Source organism: Numenius arquata, chromosome 8 (genome assembly GCF_964106895.1).
Source record: "Numenius arquata chromosome 8, bNumArq3.hap1.1, whole genome shotgun sequence".
NCBI lineage: Eukaryota > Metazoa > Chordata > Aves > Charadriiformes > Scolopacidae > Numenius > Numenius arquata.
Genome location: NC_133583.1, coordinates 50,784,593 through 50,804,468, shown reverse-complemented (window position 1 = coordinate 50,804,468; position 19,876 = coordinate 50,784,593). Strand labels below are relative to the sequence as shown.

Here is a 19,876-nt window from a genome sequence, read left to right as displayed (position 1 = left end):
CCATGCAAAGCATCTTCATCCAGCACGAAACATGACTGAGCCCAAGATACTGAACTTCAGCCAACAACCACAACCCAGCCTGCATCCACAGCCATGGGACAAGCATCAAACCCACACTGGCATAATTTTTAAAGGCACAATTTGGGCATCTAGACCCCTCGTTGCAAGAGTTTAATTCTAATAGCTGCTAATTCAATATTTGTGAGGACTGGTCTGCTACTCTAATATTTGGGAAGCAGCACTGAAGGACAGCGCTTTGGGTCTTCTCTTTGCTTCCTGGAGTTAACAGACTTCTTTAAAGCTAACCGTTAGAGTAACGGGTTGGTTTTTCTAACCACACTTGGACAAGCCCTCACGGAGTTGAATTTCATGAGAGCTGTACCTCGACCGTGCAGCTTCCTCCTGTCAAAGACAGAAATGGGGTGATCTGGGGTCTGGGCACTATTAACGTGCAGAGAAACTCGCTGAGACCCTGTCGTGGTTTAACCCCAGCCGGCAACTAGGACCAGGCAGCCGCTTGCTCACTCCCTCCATGGCGGGATGGGGAAGAGAATCAGAGGAGTGAAAGTGAGAAAACTGGTGGGTTGAGATAAAGGCAGTTTAATAGGTAAAGCAAAAGCCCAGCAGGCGAGCAAAGCAAATCAAGGAATTCATTCACTGCTTCCCATCAGCAGGTGGGTGTTCAGCCATCTCCAGGAAAGCAGGGCTCCATCAGGCATAACGGTTACTTGGTAAGATAAATGCCGTAACGCCAAACATCCCCCCTTCCTTCTTCTTCCCCCAGCTTTACATGCTGAGCATGATGTCATACGGTATGAAATATCCCCTTTGCCAGTGGGGATCAGCTGTCCTTTCTGTGTCTCCTCCCAATTCTTTGTGCACCTCCAGCCTACTCACTGGCAGGGTGGTGTGAGGAGCAGAGAAGGCCTTGACTGCTTAGCAATATCCAGAAAACATCACTACACTATCAACACCACTCTCATCCTGAATCCAAAACACAGCCCCACACCAGCTGCCAGCAAGAAAGTTACCTTCATCCCAGCTGAAACCATGACAAACTCCAAAGCCAGGTGTGCCTCCTCATCCTCTTCTCTCTCCAGCAGCACTCCCCAACCTTGTTAGAAGTCCAGGGGAGATATCCCTGCAATTAATTAGCTGCTTCCCAGAATCTCCTCATGCCAACTCGGAAAAGGGAAGGGTGTACAGGGAGGTTCAGGTACAATCTGCTACCTGGCAAAGCAAGGACAGCAAGATGGGGGAAGGAATAGGCACCATCTGAGGCAGGGAGAGAAGAAGTCGTCCCCAGAAGTGTTTATTCCAATCTCAGTTACTTTCTGCTGGCATTTTTCAAGCCAAATTGGGGGCTTGAATCAAAGTAACTTTTCCTACCTCTGCTGCTCACATTTCTGCTTGCCCTCTCTTGGAAAAACACAGACGGCACAACAAACTGAAGACAGACAAAAAGTTAGCACAAAGCCTTTGTTTAAAAATTAGATTTAAAAGGTGCTTTAGTTCTCCATTTCTTTCCTCCAACCACCTTCCCCATTCAGCTCTTTACCCTCACATGTGCCCTTTCCTTCCCCAAACTCCTTCGTTCAATAACAACAGAAAAAAAGCCGACAAAAAGAAAAGCACCCACAGGAAAATATGTGTTGTGCTACTCCATCTGTCCTTAATTTCTGCCCCAGCTTTGCATCTCCACAGCCCTCTTTTAAAGCAGCCCGGACAGTGGGGCTGCAGAAGGGTCACCCCAACCCTGCACACCAGGGTCAAGGTATTTGAAAGGCTGAATTCAGCTCTCAGTGAATTCCGCTATAAAAACTCTCCGGAGAGACTCCCCCAGCATCTCTCTGGCTTTCTCCTGCGGAAACTCTGGCCTTTCTGTTTTCTGCACCGAGGCTTCCTCCTCCTCCTCCTTTCAAGCTGTTAAGTCCGTAGGTCCACAGAGCTGGGGAGGGGCAGGGTAGGTCAGCAGGAGCACGAGTGAGACAAAAAGCTAATTAAGCAACATCCAGCCCTTGCCTTGAGAGACCCGGAGAGGAGGGAAGTATCCGAGGAGTGGCGGCTGCACCCTGTGCCAGTGACACTGCTGTAACCGCATCTCTCCCGTGCTCCCGGGGATGCCCGTGCGAGGAGCAGAGCTGCTGATGATGCTGCAGCTCTTGGCAAGCCATAGAGGAAAGGACCCCTGCCCTCCTCCTCCACCCCAGCCCCCTGGCCAGCTTAGTAAAATAAAATCCTTAAGGCAGGGGCTGCAAAAGAGAGAGGAGCCCTCTCCCTCCCCTGGGCTGTTACACCTCTTAGAAGTTAGAATGGGAAGAAAGACAGGCAGACAAACAGACTGTGCCAAGCAGCTTTGGAAGTCCCCAAGAAGAGATTGGGCTGTGACTGGGAAAGCCTGCTCTGGGGAGAGAGGGTCCACAGCAAAGACACCACCAGCCCCCCAGCAGTGACAACGCCACCCTCCTGCCACTCGCTGGGGCAAATGCAGGTGCCATGGGGACCTGGACCACCAGGAGATGTGATGGAGGAACATGGCAGCATCACCACTCTCGATCCCTCCAGTTTGACCCCAGCATCGTCAAGTTTTGGGCCCTCAGTTCCCAGACAGGAGCTTTCTGGACCCAGGAAAGAATTGCACAGTCCTGCTTTTATTCAGTCCTCCTTCTAAATGACACCTCAGGCACTGTCAGCGCTCTCAGACCTCTGCCCCAGCGCTTCAGCAAGTTTCTCTTTCACTCTGTTAAATCAATGGGTGGGCTGGAGGCACAGAGCTATGATCGCTGCCTCTGGAGAGCCACATCCCCTCTGCCCTGCTGCGGTGGGTTCACAAGGCTACAAGCTCCCTGTCACCTTGTTCACGCCTCTCACTGATGTGTTGAGGTGTCCAGAGACAGGCTGCCCTGGAGCCCCAAGAAGTCGGGGCTCTCCTCCAGCCCCAGATGTGAGCTTCCGCACCCACTGAGAGCAGGACCCATGGGGTATGAAGGACTCACACCAGGTTGGAGCTGGATTTCCCTGTGTACTGGGGAAGCTCCTTTGCATCACCCATCTGTGTCACCTCCAGCATCACCCAGCTTCCAGGAGAGGAAATACCTGTTCATCTATCCTTAAAATGTCACACCTTTGTATTCAGGCAGCTGGACCTACCCCGAGGAAGACAAAGGGATATGAAGCTATTTAAAAGGAGAGACAAAGGGAGGAACTGAGCCACCCTGGACCAGCACGTAAATATCTCCTTAGTGAATCAGCCTGCTAACAGCACCCGCAGCAGCCAAAAGAGGACTGCGAACCACCAAGGAGCCCTTCCTCCTCCCAGCAGAACAGGGAGTAGATGCCTGGCACCCCAACAGCCATGACTCATCTGTGAGGTGTGATGGCGCTACCAGGAGCAGGAAAAAGAGAAGAAATGATACCACCAGAAGAAATCTACACCAACTTCCAGAAGGAGCAACCTCTGGAAACTGAGCCAGGCTCCTGCCCTGGCCCCTGGGTGTCCGGGACTGCAGAAGTTGCCCACGGCACTTCTCCAACCCTCCATACACCAGCCCAGGGAAATGTGGTACCCAGAAGCGCAAGCCGAGGATGCGAGAGGCAGAGTTTGCTAAAGATACACAGGATAAAAGCTGCTCAGGCAAGCTGTGCCAATAGTCTCATTCTTCATGTAAGAGAGCTCCCTCTAGGTTAAATACTTGGGTATTTCAGAAGCCGTTGCTCATTTTGGAGCCCACGCTCTGCCCTGCTGCCAGTATCTCCAGAGAGGTGTCCATCAGTTGGGAACCCCAGAAAACGCGGGGTTTGCTTTCTGCCTGTAACCCAGCCTTCCTACCACAAGCACCGAGCCCACGGCTCCAGGTGTTACTTGCACACGCGTGTGTGATGCACATGCCCTCGTGTGCTGTCCTAAACCACAGGTCCTCGGAATTTCACCCATCAGAGTGACTCTGATACGTTTAGCTGGAGCTACACCAGGGAAGGAGCCGACTCGCAATTTCTCCAGCCCCAAACCCAATCTTTACCCTGCTTTGAAACACGGATGAATTATTCCACAAACTGATGAGCGGGGGAGTTCAGCAGAGGCTTTCAAATTCACAGAACTAGAAAAATCAGACGGAAAAGACTTAATGCCAGAAAATGCAGGAACATTCCCTGCAGTGGGATCCCAGGAGCTTTGTGCAAACTAGTTTTAAACCTTGAAGTCTTTAATACAACTTCCTGTTTTATTTTTATTTTACCTAGACTGGTATTTACTAATAAATATGCAGCTCGCTGTATACAGAACAGCAGGTAGCTCCCATTTACAGCTGTACATAACTGACTGCAATATTCAACACCCTTACTCTGCTATGCAGTATAATACTCACAATAAAACACATACCGTATTTGCAACTGTGTCCATGCTACTATTCTGGTACGTGACGCACATTAAGAAACAAATTCAGAACGTAGAAAAGAATTTACCATTTACACAAAAAAAAGATGCGTTGGGATTTTCAATAAGTTCTAGCATAATACAGTATCATTTTTATATCTTGTCTGCTCCCTTGGTCTTGCTGATTTAATACATCTTTTCTCTATATAACCATAAACTATAGGTTGTATATAGATTTTTTTTAAACATAATATATGGTACCAGTGTGTATTTATAAAACTTTACCATAGAAATGTAAGAATTGTCGGAATGACTCAGTCCAAAGGCCATCCAGGCCAATATCCTGTCTCCAACAGCTTTTCCCATTAATATGGATTAGACAGACAATACAGTTTACTACAACCTCGTTTATAACCACGTTAGTGATAATAATACTGCCTTGTGTATAAATGCTTATAGAGCACAGTGGACGGGGAAACAGCATCGTCTGCACAGGGAGGGAAACTGAGGGAGGGGAGATGGAAATTTTAGATGTGTATAAAACTATATATAAAAATACATAACTTGATGGAGATTATATATGTGTATACATAATGAGGAGCCGTCAAGAGCCCCGGATAGCACCACCACCCGCTCCAGCGCTTGCATCCCACCATGCAGCCCCGCCAGGCACCGAGAGACGGGCCACAAGCCCGGGGGATGCTGCCCTGGGAAGAGTTAATGGTGGAGGTCTCAGGGCTGAGCGCTGCAGGTGTCTGCTTTTAATTCTCTGCTGCTCTTCTCCCCAACAGCCCAAGGATTTCCACCCTCCCTCCTTCTCCTTTACAAATGAGTGTTTAGCATAAGAAGAGAGGCAAGAGGAGCCAGGGCAGCAGGGAGATCTCCTACAGCCCTTTCTAGGCAACCTGAGCAGGCGGGAAAAGGCAGCTGGCTGGAGCCCAGCGAGAGAGCGGGGACCATGGGACGAGTCTTTTCACATCTGGTTAAGTACTGCTAAACCCTCCGACGAGCTGCCTAATTATTACAACACTTCTGCCGAAAAATTAACGTGCTTGGCCGGCTGCACTGTGGCAGAAAGGGTAGGAAAGCAGCTGTCAGGATGCAGGCAGCGATGGGAGCACCAAGTAAAGAGGTTTGCGGCGCAAGAGCAGAAGAAGAGAAGGGCAGGGAAGCTCTGCCTGCAGGGACCCTGCTGAGAAAACAGCCTCCTGCCTGCTTTTTTTTCTGCACAGCCCCCCCCCCCACTCCCGGAGAGGAAAGTGCCAACAGAGTTGTTACTGCAGCGAGAGCAGCCCTCGCAAAGAGCTCAACAGAGATGCCCTGCCCACCAAAATCAACACAACGACCAGCATCCCAAAAAATACATGATTATCCTGAGGGCCAGGAACAGGACCTGGGGCGCTGGGCTCCCCTCTGCCCAGCCTCTGCTCACCCTCCTGGCTGAGCACTCATTTCAGTGAATTCCACAAAATCCAACTGTGGCACCTTATTTCTGTAGGTCTCTATAGGACATATAAGTATGGTACCACTAAGGGAGCATCATTCAAATGTGCATCTTCCTGCCAAAACCTGCTTAAAAAGGGCTGCAGAAAGGACACCATGGGTATTGCTTCCCCAGAGTGGCCGTCTCCATGTCAGGTTATCGCAAGCGTGCCGGTGGATAAAGCCTCTTTCTGCTCCAGCTGCGGCGGGATTAATCTCTCTCCCTAGACAAAAAGGTGGGCTTATTTCCCGAGAGGTGTCCAAGTACACCCCGAGAGCTCAGCAAAAGCAGCAGCCCGCTGGGTGCCTTTTACCCACAGACATTTGATGAAATTAATGACACAAAAGTAAGTATAAAGGCTAAGACAAATAGAACTGGCAACAACTTGAACCTTTGGCCTGTCCTTTGAAAGTCTCTGGCAAGTCTCAAATCTTCTTGATCTGCTCACTAAAGGGATGACTGTCCCACAATTATTTTCCAAGCATTTGTTGGCAAGTTGTAGGAGGAAAAAGGCATTTCACTGAAGCTGTTAGTACAAAAGCTCAGCTCCAGCCAGGGCCCTGGACTCCACTTCAAATTATAATATTTTAAGTACCTGAAAATAAATATTTTGTCAGCTGCTGAGAATTAAGAAGTAGCTTCGACCTTTCAGAGAGGGGAACCCTGCGGAGAGCGGCGAGCCTCAGAGAGTTAGTTGCAAAACAAGCTTTGCCCAAGCCATTCAACCTGTCTAGCACACACACACCCTCCCCTGCCGCGCACCCAGCTCCCCGCGAGCTGCCCACAGCCTTCTGGGGCACGACGGGCTTCCCCGCACCCAGCAGCTCCCTCCCAGCTGGGACTTGTGCTGACGAAAGACACTGGAGCAACACTGTACCATAAACTGGATGCTACGAGTAAAACGAGCATCCCTGAGACAGCAACAGTGGTCTGTCAGGGCTTCCAGCTCAGAGGTGCCAGCTCACTCCCGCGTTGCTCATCCGTGATGTTGATTCATGCTGCACCATGCCAAGTGCAAGGAATTTTATCCACAAGGACTAAAAATCCTTACTTTTGGTTTTTAACATTAACTCTGACTGTGACCAAGCACCTGGATGGATGTACCCATCACCTCTCAGACCTCTGAGCTACGATGAACACTGTTCATGCTCCAGCTATGGCAAAAGGAACCCACACAAAGCAGAAGGTCTCTGGATTTCCAGCAGAGCTCAAAGAGTTAAATCCCTCTCCCTTCCCCCCCAATCTTTCTGCCTTTGGCCTTTAGATCAGCCCTGGTTGCCAATGAGGACTCATCGAAACACCACGAGGCTGGGCCTGTCAGGAAGGAAACCAGCGCGTCCAGAGTTTTGTTGTTCTAAAGACTTTTTTTTTTTAATTTTATTTTACTGCTCAGGAAGGAAGCCAGAGCCTGCGCTTCGACTCCAAGAATGTCGATTACTCATCCTTCCCTGCATTATTTCTTTTATCTCTCACTTTTATCTACCTTACTCCAAATTTTTCCCCCTGTTTTTTTTTCTCTATGGTTCCTAGCCACTGTTTTCAGCTGTTCATCCAAGTTTCACACACACAAAAAAAATTGGCAACTGTTTCGTCGGAATAAAACCCAATAATAACTGTTATTTAACAAGCCTCCATCCCTCCCCCCACCGCAGCCTTTTCAATTCTGGTGTAACCATCCGGGTACCACGGTTATAACCGCTCCCCTCGGAGCCGAGCACTCCCGAAATGTGAGCACAACCACCCTCAGCACACGGCTGCGCTACGAGGGTATCGTAAAGATGGGTGATGAGAAATGACTCTGCTCGCCCGAGGTCAATAGAGTCCACAGCACAAGCACAACCTACGCTCAGGGCTTTGCCCGGGCAGCCCTTCCCTCTTCCTGCTCTGCGTGGTGGCGAGGAGGAGGAGGCACCTTCAGCTCTGCCAATAAATGTGCCCTTCATCTTCAATACCCCCACACCAGCCAGGCTAGAAATGGGCAACAAAAGTGAAATAATCGGTATGTGACGAGTTCATGACACATTTCCTTAGCTGTAAAAAATGTCGGTCCTGGATCACCCAAACGCGAGCGAAGCCACCTGAGTACATAGCAGAGGGACTATCAGCAAGTGGTGTCTAACTGCCTTCTCCTCCCAGGGTCTGCAAAATCCATCACACCACCCGGGGATTTCCTTTTCTTCTTTGCCCAGGTGCCGCTAACAACCCAGACACAACTGGCAACATCTGGGAGAACACAGACCCAGATGTTTCTCATTGACATCGTAACCTTCCCCAGCCTTGCCAGGGTGTGCCCGCTCACCGGGGTGGGAGATGCACATGCTCGAGGGCAGACTTGGGTCCTTGCAGTGTTCCTGAAGAGATGACCAAATGTGAAGCTTTTTTTTTTTTTTTTTTTTTTCCAGTTTAAGGATTTTAAGGCCCCTTCTTTCTTGAGATGTGCCGTAAAACCTGGGCCCTGATCCGGACCACACCATGCACAGCTTCCCCGGGTTACAACACTCACAGCATCCGAGCTACACGCAAGCAAGGCCAATTCAAGTTCTCTCCGCCCAGCTCTGTCTTGCTCGAACACAATCCTCCCCTGTTTCCACAGTTAACGTGTTGTTTTCATTGAAAGAGGGGAAAATAATGAGACGGTGGGAACATTACTTCTGGCTAATGGAGACAGAGATCTGCAAACTTTCACGGCTTACTTTTTCCAGTATATCCCAGTCCTAATCCAAATACCATCATACTTATTTCAGTCCTGGACCCAACACAGGACTGGACACGACACATTGGCCAAATTAAAACAGAAATAACCTGTAGCACTTTTCTACTTCACACTCTCTCAAAGACCTCTTGCTGACATTTAATTTCGGGTCTGCAGACTCCCCGCTTCCCCCAACTACTGAATCTCCAGGCGCCTTCAACACAGCTTCCCTGAACACGTTGGCCCCGAATTCTGAGCAAAGGGGGGCTCTTCTGCAACCAGAACAACTCTTCGAGAGCAACATTTTTGCGCGTGGACCCAAGTAGGCAGAAAGGATGGAGCGGCAGAGACGGTGGCAACCAGGCGCCAGGAGCGGAGACGGCAGGAGCAACGCCAGGAGTAACGCCAGCAGACCTGCACGGGGCTGTGCACCGAGCAAAGGGCAAAACCCAGGGCGAAGAAGCAGGGTTGTAAGAGTTTAGCCGCTTGTTCTCCCCTCCTCCTGTCTAAGGGGCACCTCCTGATGTATGAATCCACTCAGGCTGGCAACTTTTTGATTGTGACCGTTAAGCTCCTCTGCTCGTGCTCTGCGTAGGGTTACCCGGGTCACTGATTGCTCCTTCATCTCCCCAGTAGAAAAAAGGCCAGTGGTCAAACTGCCTTCTTGGGGAGGCTGAAGACAAGGAGCTCAGGAGGTAGAAGTTCTCACGCTGGCTAAGGACTTTGCTGGAGGCTCACCTCCAGCCTACAACATGGGGAGGCTGAAGACAAGGAGCTCAGGAGGGAGAAGCTCTCACGCTGGTTAAGGACTGCTGGAGGCTCACCTCCAACCTACAGCACTGGTAACGGGAAGTGAAACTGGTTTGCAAGGAGGAGAATAAACAAGAGAAGGAAGCGGGCTTCTGCAGCCCCCTCAACAGTGCTGCAGCATTTTACAGGGATCCCTCCAACCTACGCTGATACCCAGCACCCGAGATGGCACCTTCCACCCATCCACAGCCACCAGGACCTCACAGGATCATCCACACTGCAAACAGCGACCAGGAGACAAGGTTTCCTCCAGCCTGCACGGGCCAAAGGTTGGTCTGGGCGGCAGGGTGGCTCTGCTATAGTGTGGCCAGGCCACCCTGATAAGGCTTTGGCTCACCCAGCCCGAGGTGCAGCACCCAGGGTGCCGTTCACCCCCACGAGCCCTCCTCCCCCCTCGCTCACAAATACCCTCCCATCGCCTCCAGCACAGCGAGAGTCTCCTCCCAAAGAGGACTGGGACAGAGAACGCCTAAAGAAATCTTCAACATTGGAAGCAAGGTTGGAGGAGAAGGCTGAGCTGTAATCTGGTACCAGGTCTTTTCCCATCCCGGCACAACGGCCAAAGCCGGCTCTCTGCCACCGGGGATTATCATCCTGCGCCTCCTTATAGTGAGGGGTGTCACAGGACAGACAATTTCCCATCCTGAATGGCTTCGCGAGTCGTTTCTTAAAGTGCAGCGTCAAAACCAGATGAGAAGATTGAGTCATTTTTAATTAAAAAACACCTTAATTTGAAACGAAGTACAAAAAATCCCATTAGAAAGAGATGGGTCCATCAGGGCAGTTCCCTGCGTTTCATTTGTTGCTCTGTTTACAAAACCTACTGCATTTGGTGAGCCCGTACCCCCGGCGGCACGCTGCTCGCCTGCCGACTGATGCTTTCTGTTTTAGTTTTCATACCCCAGCGGCAAAGCGCTCCACCTTCCTTCCAAGGAACGAGCCTGAGCTCGGGAAACCGGGAAACCAACCCTTGCCAGCGAGCCCGGCATCTGCCCCTGGATGTGTCCCACCGCCCTCACCCTGCTCGGGGCTGCGGCATCGCCCGTCGGCAAAGCCCAGGCAAGGCTGCAGGACCGCACCAGAGAAAGGCTCAGGCATCAAAGCTTCTGTGTCTTTCCAAATTGAAAACCCGACGTCGTTACTCCGGTGAGAACCAGGTCCTAAGAATCCATGCTGCTGAGGGAAAGCAAGGACACCGTTTCCAGCTCTTCCTCTTCGGGGTTTCCAGAGACATTCAGTGCCTTCCTTTTCCCACTGCAGGACAGCCCCGGTATTATTCACAATAAAAAGTACAAAGCACATTCTTGCTCTGCAATTCGGTGAGAAAGCAGATCTCAGCCTCAAGCTACCAAAAAAGGAAGGTTTTAAAACAATACGGATTAGAAACAATATGTCCCACGTGAGGAAAAATATGCTGGAAGTGTCCCCCACCTGAACTGAACGAGCAGTTTCACTGTCACCAGGACTCCCTCCCCATGACAATAAATCTCTCTTTGCCCTGCTCCTTCCCAACATTGCTTTTCCCCTTCTTCTGTTGCTCCGGGTACTGCTGCAATTCAAGACACAGGCAAACGGTCAAAGGAGAGGAGAATGTGATGGCTAAAGAGGAACGCTCGGCTTATCACAACCACCATCCACGTTTTTAAAAAGACAAGGCAAAGAAGAAGAGGACAGGCACAGACAGAACCAAAATCCACAGCACTTCTTCCGTCAGAGCCTATGTTGACTTGAGGGCTAGGTCCCAGAGAAGGACTGCCAGTCTGGCCAACAAATTCCCTAGCAGCAACAGGAAAACACTTCAGCACTAAGATGTAACGAAAACTGAATTCAGGGCAATGAATTTGCCCTGAATAACCATAACCTGCCTGTTTATATACACAGGGATCGCTCAGGCCAGCAGAGCTAAGCAGGCAGACAGCAAGGTTGCTTGAAAGGGGAGAAAGACACATACACAGATTACACGCGTGGATCTACAAAAAACCCACATGTGCCCTTTTTCAGAGGATGCTGTATAGGAATCTGATCGCACATTAAATTTCCCAAATAGAACTCCATTATTCCTGAAGAATTTCAATGCTTTGCATAGCTGAAAAATGTCTTCAGCAGTCCCCAAATCTGCTATTCCATCCTGAAGAAGAGAGGTGAAAAATTCATAGGCCATCAAGCAAACTGACATGATCGAAGACCACCAGTGACATGAACCACAGGATAAAAATTGTCACAATTTGCCTTCAGTGGCTGCTTTTCTTGGAATATGGTATTAAAAGAAAACAACTTTGCCCCCACTATGAATTTGCATTAGAAATCCATAATAAAAATAAAGCTTAATATTATACAAATGGGTACAGCTCTCTATAGTGCTCCTGATGCAGATTAAGGTTAGGCAGATTTCAGATGACAGTTATTTACCTCAGTCTAACACCATGTATGCACAAATAGAATTTATTTTATAGCTGCAGATATTAGCCAGAAAAGGAGATGAGAGGAAATCTTACAGTCTCATGTAAAATATAATTATGTCTGTTTTCTACTCCTTGGAAGGCAAACAAAGAGGGAAAAATGAATCTGCTGCTAGCATTTAATGGGACTGGTCTAAATGCTATCAAACAAATAACAACCAGCAACAATTCACAAACACCTTCATTTTTTCCATAGAGAAATTCCAGAAACTAAGACCTCATTGCCTTGAACACTTTCCCTCCTACAGAGCAGGATTAGGCCCATGCCTGAGCATGGCTTTTTCCTTCGAGACCTTCAAATTATCAAAGAAAGAGAAAAAAAAAAAAAATAATCACAGAGGCACTAACGCTTATTCTCTCCCTCCTGAAATGTACGCCCGTTCCCCCCCACTTCTCCCAATTCCTTACGCAATCGCCACCGATCAACCAGGAAACTGTTGCTAACTCTCGAATTTTGCAAGTTAGCAAGTAAAATAATAAAACAATGTTTTAACTGTCAGAGATCCTGGCTCGCAAAGTGCACTTTGGTCATTTCCTTTAATAACTGTAGTTTAGCGGTAATGATTTATAATAGTTCATAATATTCTACTAACTGTACTATATTAATAATACTAATACTTTGCCCTTGCCTAGTGTCTTCTGTCAGAAGATATCAAAGCGGCACACGCTGCTGTGAGGGAGATATGGCTGTATTCCCACTGGGGACTGGGAAATTGCCACCCTGAGCCGTGCCCAGGGTCGGTATTCCGGGATTCCCGGTCCCCAGCCCAGTGCGGCAGCCGCTGCGTCTGCCTTCGCTTCTCCTGCCGTAGTTTCGTGGCAGCAGGCCAGTCTGATCGATGGGGCTGAAGATTTAATGTGATCAAATCCTTCTTGAAAAGCAGGGCTTGGCCAGTGGTTTTTTTGGGGGGCCGTGGTTTTGATGGGAAATACCCAGCGAGACGGGGGGGGGGGGGCTCGCCCTGCGAACCTGCAATAAATACACTCACGCCAGCATTCAGACATGCGGGGCAAAAGAGGAGGGATAAATATTTACTGTGCCTGTGCCCATCCCTCCAGGGGGAGATGGATAAATAGGACATTTAGGTGCTGCTCGGTGCTCCGAGGATGGTGGTTATGAGCCCCGGCACCCAACTCCCGGGGAGTCCGAAAGGGAAGGGGAAAGGGCACGAGGCACCGCTGGCATGGCTGAGACGCCATGAAAAGCTGGCCGGATGGCAGCGGCTGCACGGGGAAACATTTTGGAGGAGAAAACAGCCCCAGCCCTCCCCCTCAAACGATCAATTAAAAGCCATCCTTCTGCCGAGAAGCCGGGCGAGGACAGCAAATGAGGGCTGCGAGGAGACACGCCGCCCGGCCGGGCTCTGCATGACAATTGATGGGAAGGGGAGGCCGGAGGGGCGGCCCCATCCCTCCTCTCACCATGGTGATTAGGTATTCCGAGTGCGCCAGATAGCCCCAAATAACAGAAAGAGAAATATAAACTGGAGACCGGCAGATCCAAGGCAGGCCAGATGGCCCCGCAGCCGGCAGGGGCTGCTCCCATCCAGACCTTCCCCACTTTAACTGTTCAAACATTTCTTTATCCCGACAAGACAATTAAGCCGAACGGCATGGAAAGGAGCCTCGGCAACAGTTTGCAGCGGGAGCGGGAAGGTTGTTGCCAGAAAAGCAGAAAAAGAGGCGGTTGCTGCATACTCCAAGACAGTGTGCATACTCCAGACCTCTACGCAGTGCTCCTCTCTCCAGGAGGACGGTCCGTTTTGGGTGGTGAGACAGGGATGGACGTGTGGCCCTCGTCTCTGGCTACTGCCCATCTGCCTGCCCACCCCTCCAGAAAATCCACTGTTGCTCCTTCCCTCCTCCTACATCACGCAGGGCACTGCACAACGGAAAGCAAGCGTTCCACTTGATTTATTTCATTATTTTGTAAGCAATGTTAAGCTTGCAATTTCCCATGGTCACGGCTGATTATTATTAGCAACAAAGCATCACTTCACGTTAGACCCCAAATTTTACCGGCCTCGGAAGTGGCACATCCCAGCAGGAAGAGCGGTGAGCGTGAGGATGGATGTGTCCACGTGTGCATTCCCCCTCTAACCCATTGTTCTGCCACAGAATGTAAGAAGATAAACCTTCTTCCCCCCAGCACACATACATATGTACGCACACAGCTCTCTACATAGGTCCCAGCCCGTAAACACAAAGCCCAACACACACGTCCGAGCAGGTGGGTGACTGTAAAGACAGTCCTCGGTCTGATTTCCAAAGCACTACGTTATTCAGGAATTCAAGCTGTGGTCATCATAGCCCTGATGTCCATCACCTGAAGTGCAATTTGCATTTGATCAATAAGGAACCAGTTGTTTCAAAAGGAAAACCAACTCCATGCTAGAGATGTTCTTTCAAACCCTGAAGTGGAACAAAGAGCTCACTAACAGGGTGCACAACCTCTCCTGCAGGAAAGAAACTGGTTCCAGGACAAACTGACTGTGTCCAGATAACCAAGGTTAACCAAGATGATAAAAAATAATAAACAAAATAACATTGATAAAACCACCCCCACTTCACCCACCAGTCCCAAGAGATGAGTGAGGGCTGCAGCCTGCTCACCAACTCCATCGCTTGTCCCCATCACCAGGAGCTGGGTGAGAGCCACCAGCAGTAGCAGGGAAACAGAGGCTAGGAGAGCCAATGGCCAGGATGCAGAAGGTCACCTTGACACATCAGGCTGTGCTCCACGAGAAGTCACAGACAACACATGAAGACCAAGCAGCAACAGGAAACAGTCTTCTGTGCTCCCAGGGAGGCTGGGGGCACGGGCAGCCTCACAGAGACAGCAGAGGTGTCCACTCTGACAAGGTCCAGCTCCTTGCCAAGAGATCCCAGCTTTGGCACGGAACTCAACTTGTCACTTTGTGGGCAAGCGATGCCATGGTGGCTGGGTACAGAAGGCCACTGGGACAGATTTTATTAGAAGCAAAGAATAAAACCAGTTTTTTTGGGGTTGTTTTTTTTTTTTTTTTTTGATTTTAAAACAGGGCTATAGATCTCTTTTGCAGAAAGGAACATGCCATTTATTTCCACTCCTTCTAGGAATCTCAACTATTGTACGCTTATTAAAGGAAACCCATAAAATATGTCTCCCGGTGTCTTTAACACATGCTTTACAAGAAGCCCCTAAACTCTAACAAATGGCATTATTTTTCTCAGTAAGCGTCTAAGAGAACGGCCCCATCCAGTACACGTTACGTCTGCTTCTCCCTGGAAAGGCTCCACTTTTCTGCGTGCTCCCTGTACGCTCCATCACTCCGGATGTCCTGAGTACCTGCATTTTACAGCAAGAGACGACTTGCCCAAACGCAGACATCTCAGCCCAATTTGCTGAGTAACAGGGAGCACAATCCCACCCGGATGCGCCCCCCAGGGAGATGCTCTCCCTTCCCGGGATGCACAGCGTGGGTACCGCTGGCAAGCAATACCCTGCTTTAAAAGTAAGGAAAGGTTCACCCAAAAGACTACTCTGCCTCACAAATACGTATCTGACAGGGCCAGGTGATAACCTGGGTTACACTAGCACATATCCCGAATAATTTTACTGAATTCTGTGAATTTCCTCCACTGGTGAAAAGAGGATGAGAATTTGCTCCCATGATGCAGAGGACTAAATAGAGCAACTTCCGAACACTCCTTGAGATGAAAATGCCTGACTTTGGATTCTCGTTTTGCTGCAAAGTATCTCAAGCGTAAATCTATTTTTCAGGAAAATTAAAACTCAGTACATTGAATTCCTTTTTAATTAAAAAGAAAAAACCAACCAAACAAACAAACAAAAAAAACCAAAAAAACACAACAAACAAGTTTCTTAGAAAATCACCATTTAAGCTATGGGGTAAAACAAACATTCTAATGAGCTATTCAAAAAAGGTTCTTGTGCAGTGGTACAGAAGAATATGCAGTGCACTCACAGCAATTCACCTTCCACGTAACACAAACCCTTTCAGGAATCTGAAAAATACAGCTAGAGGATTGCGCTCTGCAAATCTGAAAAGCACCCGTTAGACACGTAAAGGTGCGGCTGATCTAAGAAAATCTTACATTTTTTGCTTGCTGTTGTAGAAAAGCCGCATGACATGTTTGCTTAGAATCTACAGCCACCTACCTGCAACAGATTCTCCATCAGGAGCACAAGTAGGCAGTTTTAAAAAGGGGTATATTTAACAATTACACGAGGGATCCCCAAAACTTCTCAGGAGCCAATAATAGAGGCAACAACCCCCTCCCCAAAGTATGCATTTATATAGAAACTCCAAATGTACGTATGCAAATGTCAATGCAAAACAGGATCACGATTATATCTGCAAACTGTGATCTCTCGAATTCCTCCTTGCGGAAGTTTTTCTTTTCTAATGGTCAACATCAAAGATCATTAGGATCCTCTAAAAAGCTCCAGCGCTCGCTCTCTCGGCCTCCAGCAAACACGCCCATACGTGCGTATGCACACACCAAATAAACTCGCCGTGTTAATGGAGCGAAGTTTCCATGGTGCAGTATCTATATGTGATGGGAATATGATACAGAGCCAACAGACATATTTAGCGTGCGCCGTCCTGGTAGTTACAGAAGAATTTTAATGTTGATGCAATATCAGGGATGTGGCGTTTGCTGGGCTCAACCCTGCAGCCAAGTGTCTTAGAGAAATTTAACAATACGGGCAAGAAAAACAATAGAACGAAACACCTTCCACTTCTGCCCAAGTTTTCCAAGCTGCGTGCAAAGTTTTTATTCTGCTTCCTTTCCCCGGCCGCAGCGCTGGCGGGGGCCGGGTGTCCCCCCGCCTGCCTCTCGGAACCCCCGTCCGCTCCCGGGAAGGAGAGGACCCACCACGTTCGGCACAGGCTGTTGGCAAAGGCAAGGCACAGCAGTGGACGTGGATGCGTCTGTCTGTCCGCAGCTGCGCTCCATGTGGTCTAATTCATTTAACAGATTTACTTCTTTAAATGGGGTATCTGACAGGATTTTGCTAGCAAGATCCATCGCAGCTGATGCGCTCTAAATTCATTTAACCAGCGGACCCGCTCCTCCACCGCTATCTGCCGGAGTCTTCTTTCGAGCGAGCTTCATTTCCACAGCCACGTTATATCGATAAGGGGAAGAGCATTGACAAAGATGTCTCTAAGCCTGTCCATCTCACCTGCCTGTCCCCCCCTCCCCCCCCCCAACGGATAATTATATTACCAGCTTACACACATACACATCCATACACGTTCCCACCTCCAGCCGCTTCCCTTACGGACCCAAAAGGAGGGCGAGGAGATGCTGAACAATGAAAGGAGCTTACGGCACAAAAAGTAGCACGGTCGGGGGTGGATCAGAAGGAGACGGGGGGAGACAGATAAGAGATCACATTCGTAGCGCAAGGAGTACACAGCTTCTGCCTTCAGTGGGAATCGCCCTACCCTCGCAAACGCCCACATAAAAGACACACTTGCAGCATATTTCAAAACCAAAGAGCGATGGATTTACAAGGCAGGTTGATTTTATGATGACTTTTATTGAAAAGGTATGCTGGGTTTAGGCAGATGCCTTTTAGCGCCGGTAAGTTAGCACAGTGCCTAATTCAAGGAGACAGCCTGAGGAAGCAGCGCCGACAGGGGAGAGAGAGCCACAACGTCTCTATTACTCTCCTCGGCATCATAAAGGGGAGAAGAAAAATCACGTCTGAAAGGGAGAGGAAGGAGCGGGGCAGCAGGTTTTCCTTGCAAAAAAAAAAAAAATAATACAGTAATAATAACAACAACAACAACAGTAATAAAATTGATTTCTAGGAAGAAAACTCAACAGAACAAAGGAGCCCACATGAAAAGCAAACCCCTCGCTCCTTGGTCTGCACATCTGGGTTTAGAGGAAAACTCTAATCGTAAGTTAGCGCTCTGCTTCGGGGTACCAGGCTCTGCCACCCCCAGACCACTCCCCATCACGGGTCACCTCCCAGCTCGGTAGAGCTGGAAGCCTGCCCTTCCCGGAGAACAGCTCTGTCCCTCTGTGTAGGCGACACCGTGAGGGAGAAGGTGATGGGGGAGCAAGGAGTTACAGCCGTGAGCACACGGACTGGTTTTCTTCAGTCCAACCACCGATCTGCAAAAGGGCACATCGCAACAGGCGCCAAAGGAGGGAAACACTCAGAGAAAGGATGTGGTGCAACAGCTTCTTGAATTGCAAGGAGGGATTCGGGTTTATGTCTCGAAGAGGGACCTTGGTGGCCAGAAATATTCTGAAGTTAACCAGAGGAAAAGACACTTTTGTCCTAACCTGAGGCACAAATCCTGAAGGTGATGCTCTAAGAAAAGTGTGCATGAAGAAAAGGTCAGAAAGAAATATCTGAAGAAGCAGGGGGTACGTGTTTGCTGCAAGCTCTGGGAAAGTTTCTGGCTACACACTCCAGCTGAATCCCTGCTCACACACATATAATCCCTGTTTGCACACCTATGTATACCAGCATCTATAGCCTCGCACTGGGGTGCGGACATCTTTCTGCATGGTCAACCTTGTCTCTCCAGCTGCGTGCTGGAAGACAAGTTTCCTTCAAGAGCGCCTCACCTTAAAATCTGTCAATGTCCACTTAGAAGAGACAAGGCAACACTGCATGGCTGAGCTTGGCAGGCAGGAAAGGCTGGTTTTCCTCTGCCCTCAGCAAGAACCACAGCACTGCAGGACAATCACCTGTTGAGTATCTCAACCAGGCGCAACTGAAGAGGAACCAACAAGTCAACGGAGGTACTTACATCTGTCACTTCTGTCTTCGGGACTGGATGAGGTCTCCCGGTCAGAAATGAGGCCAGAAACAGCAAAGATCTTCTTCCCCGTATCATCAACTTTGAGGGAGCCGGGGGAGCTGGAGGGGAGCTGCGTGCCAAACTCGTACTCCTTCCCATCAGCGTCCGAGAAGCGCAGATGGGGTGAGTCAGTGTCATGGCAGTTTTTCAGGCGCTTGGCCGGCGTAAAGGCTGACTGGTAGCTCTCCCGGTCTTCAGTAGATGCAAAGGGGCGGAAAGCCCCCACGCCGCTGTGGTTCAACATACTGATCGGGGTGCAGTCCAGGTTGGGGGGTGCAAACTGGGGGTGGAGGTGAAGCAAGGATGGAGGAAAGTCACGGTTTGCAAACGCTCCCGGCACCCCGCCTTGCCGGTGATACATGGAGGCAAAAGTGTATGAGCCATTGGTAAAGGGAATATGCACGTCCTTATCTGCTGACACGGGGACCCCAAAAGGCCTCGGCTGCTGGCAGGGAATGGAAGCATCACGGCTGGCTTCGGCGGTGGAGGCGAGAACCATCAGCGCTGGGGAGGCCAGCGGGTTGGGGAGGTAGGGTGAGTTCTCCATCTTGAACGCGGCCCGGTGTAAGTCCATCGGAGTCTCTTTCCTCAGCAGGATCACAAGCGGAACGATCTTCCCTGGAAGGAAAGCAAAGCGATGCCTGGGAATGGAGCGGGGGAAATTACTGGAGCATCATCACCCTCCGAACGCTGCAAGGAAACAGAAAAGAAAAGAAAAAACACAAGCGGTTAGGTTTCTGCGCTCACCTCCCCGGGACGCTCCAGCAGTGGGGTGGCCACATGTGCTACAGCCCACCGGCCGGAGACACACCGCTGTTCTCATTCAAGAAAATCAATAGACAACTTCACACACTAGTGGAATCAGCTCTGGCCCTCCAGGTTAAAGGGTATCATCCAGCACAGATGAATGAAAGGAAAAGCAAATGTAATAACATGCAGATTTAATAACCCACTAATAAATAAGGTTCGGTCTAAAAATTAAGATAGTAACTCCAAATTATAATTGGAATTTTATATGGTAAAAGAGGCATGTACATATAATTGCAATAAGCTTAAGAAAGCCCACACACACCACTATTTTCTTGGGGGGGGGATGGTGTGTGGAACTGACATAAAAATATCTATTGTACATAGTTACCCAAATAAGCCAGTGTATGTGGTTATACCGCACACTATGCCTAAGACATACATAACAGACGTGCATTTTCTCTCACTCTCACAGTA

The 19,876-nt window shown here is 49.4% G+C and overlaps 1 protein-coding gene across 3 annotated transcripts in view; it reads right to left on the bottom strand.

Moving 5' to 3' along the window:
- Positions 1-19,342, bottom strand: part of RNF220 (ring finger protein 220) — a 225,596-nt gene extending 206,254 nt beyond the window's left edge. For 2 of the 3 annotated variants that reach the window (XM_074151464.1, XM_074151465.1), the window contains exon 1: positions 18,602-19,226. In XM_074151464.1, coding sequence (XP_074007565.1) covers positions 18,602-19,226 — 625 coding nt within the window. Of the gene's footprint in view, positions 1-18,601 lie in introns of all 3 variants that reach the window. The other variant, XM_074151463.1, reaches the window with a different exon arrangement.
- Between the last annotated feature and the right edge of the window lie 534 nt (positions 19,343-19,876).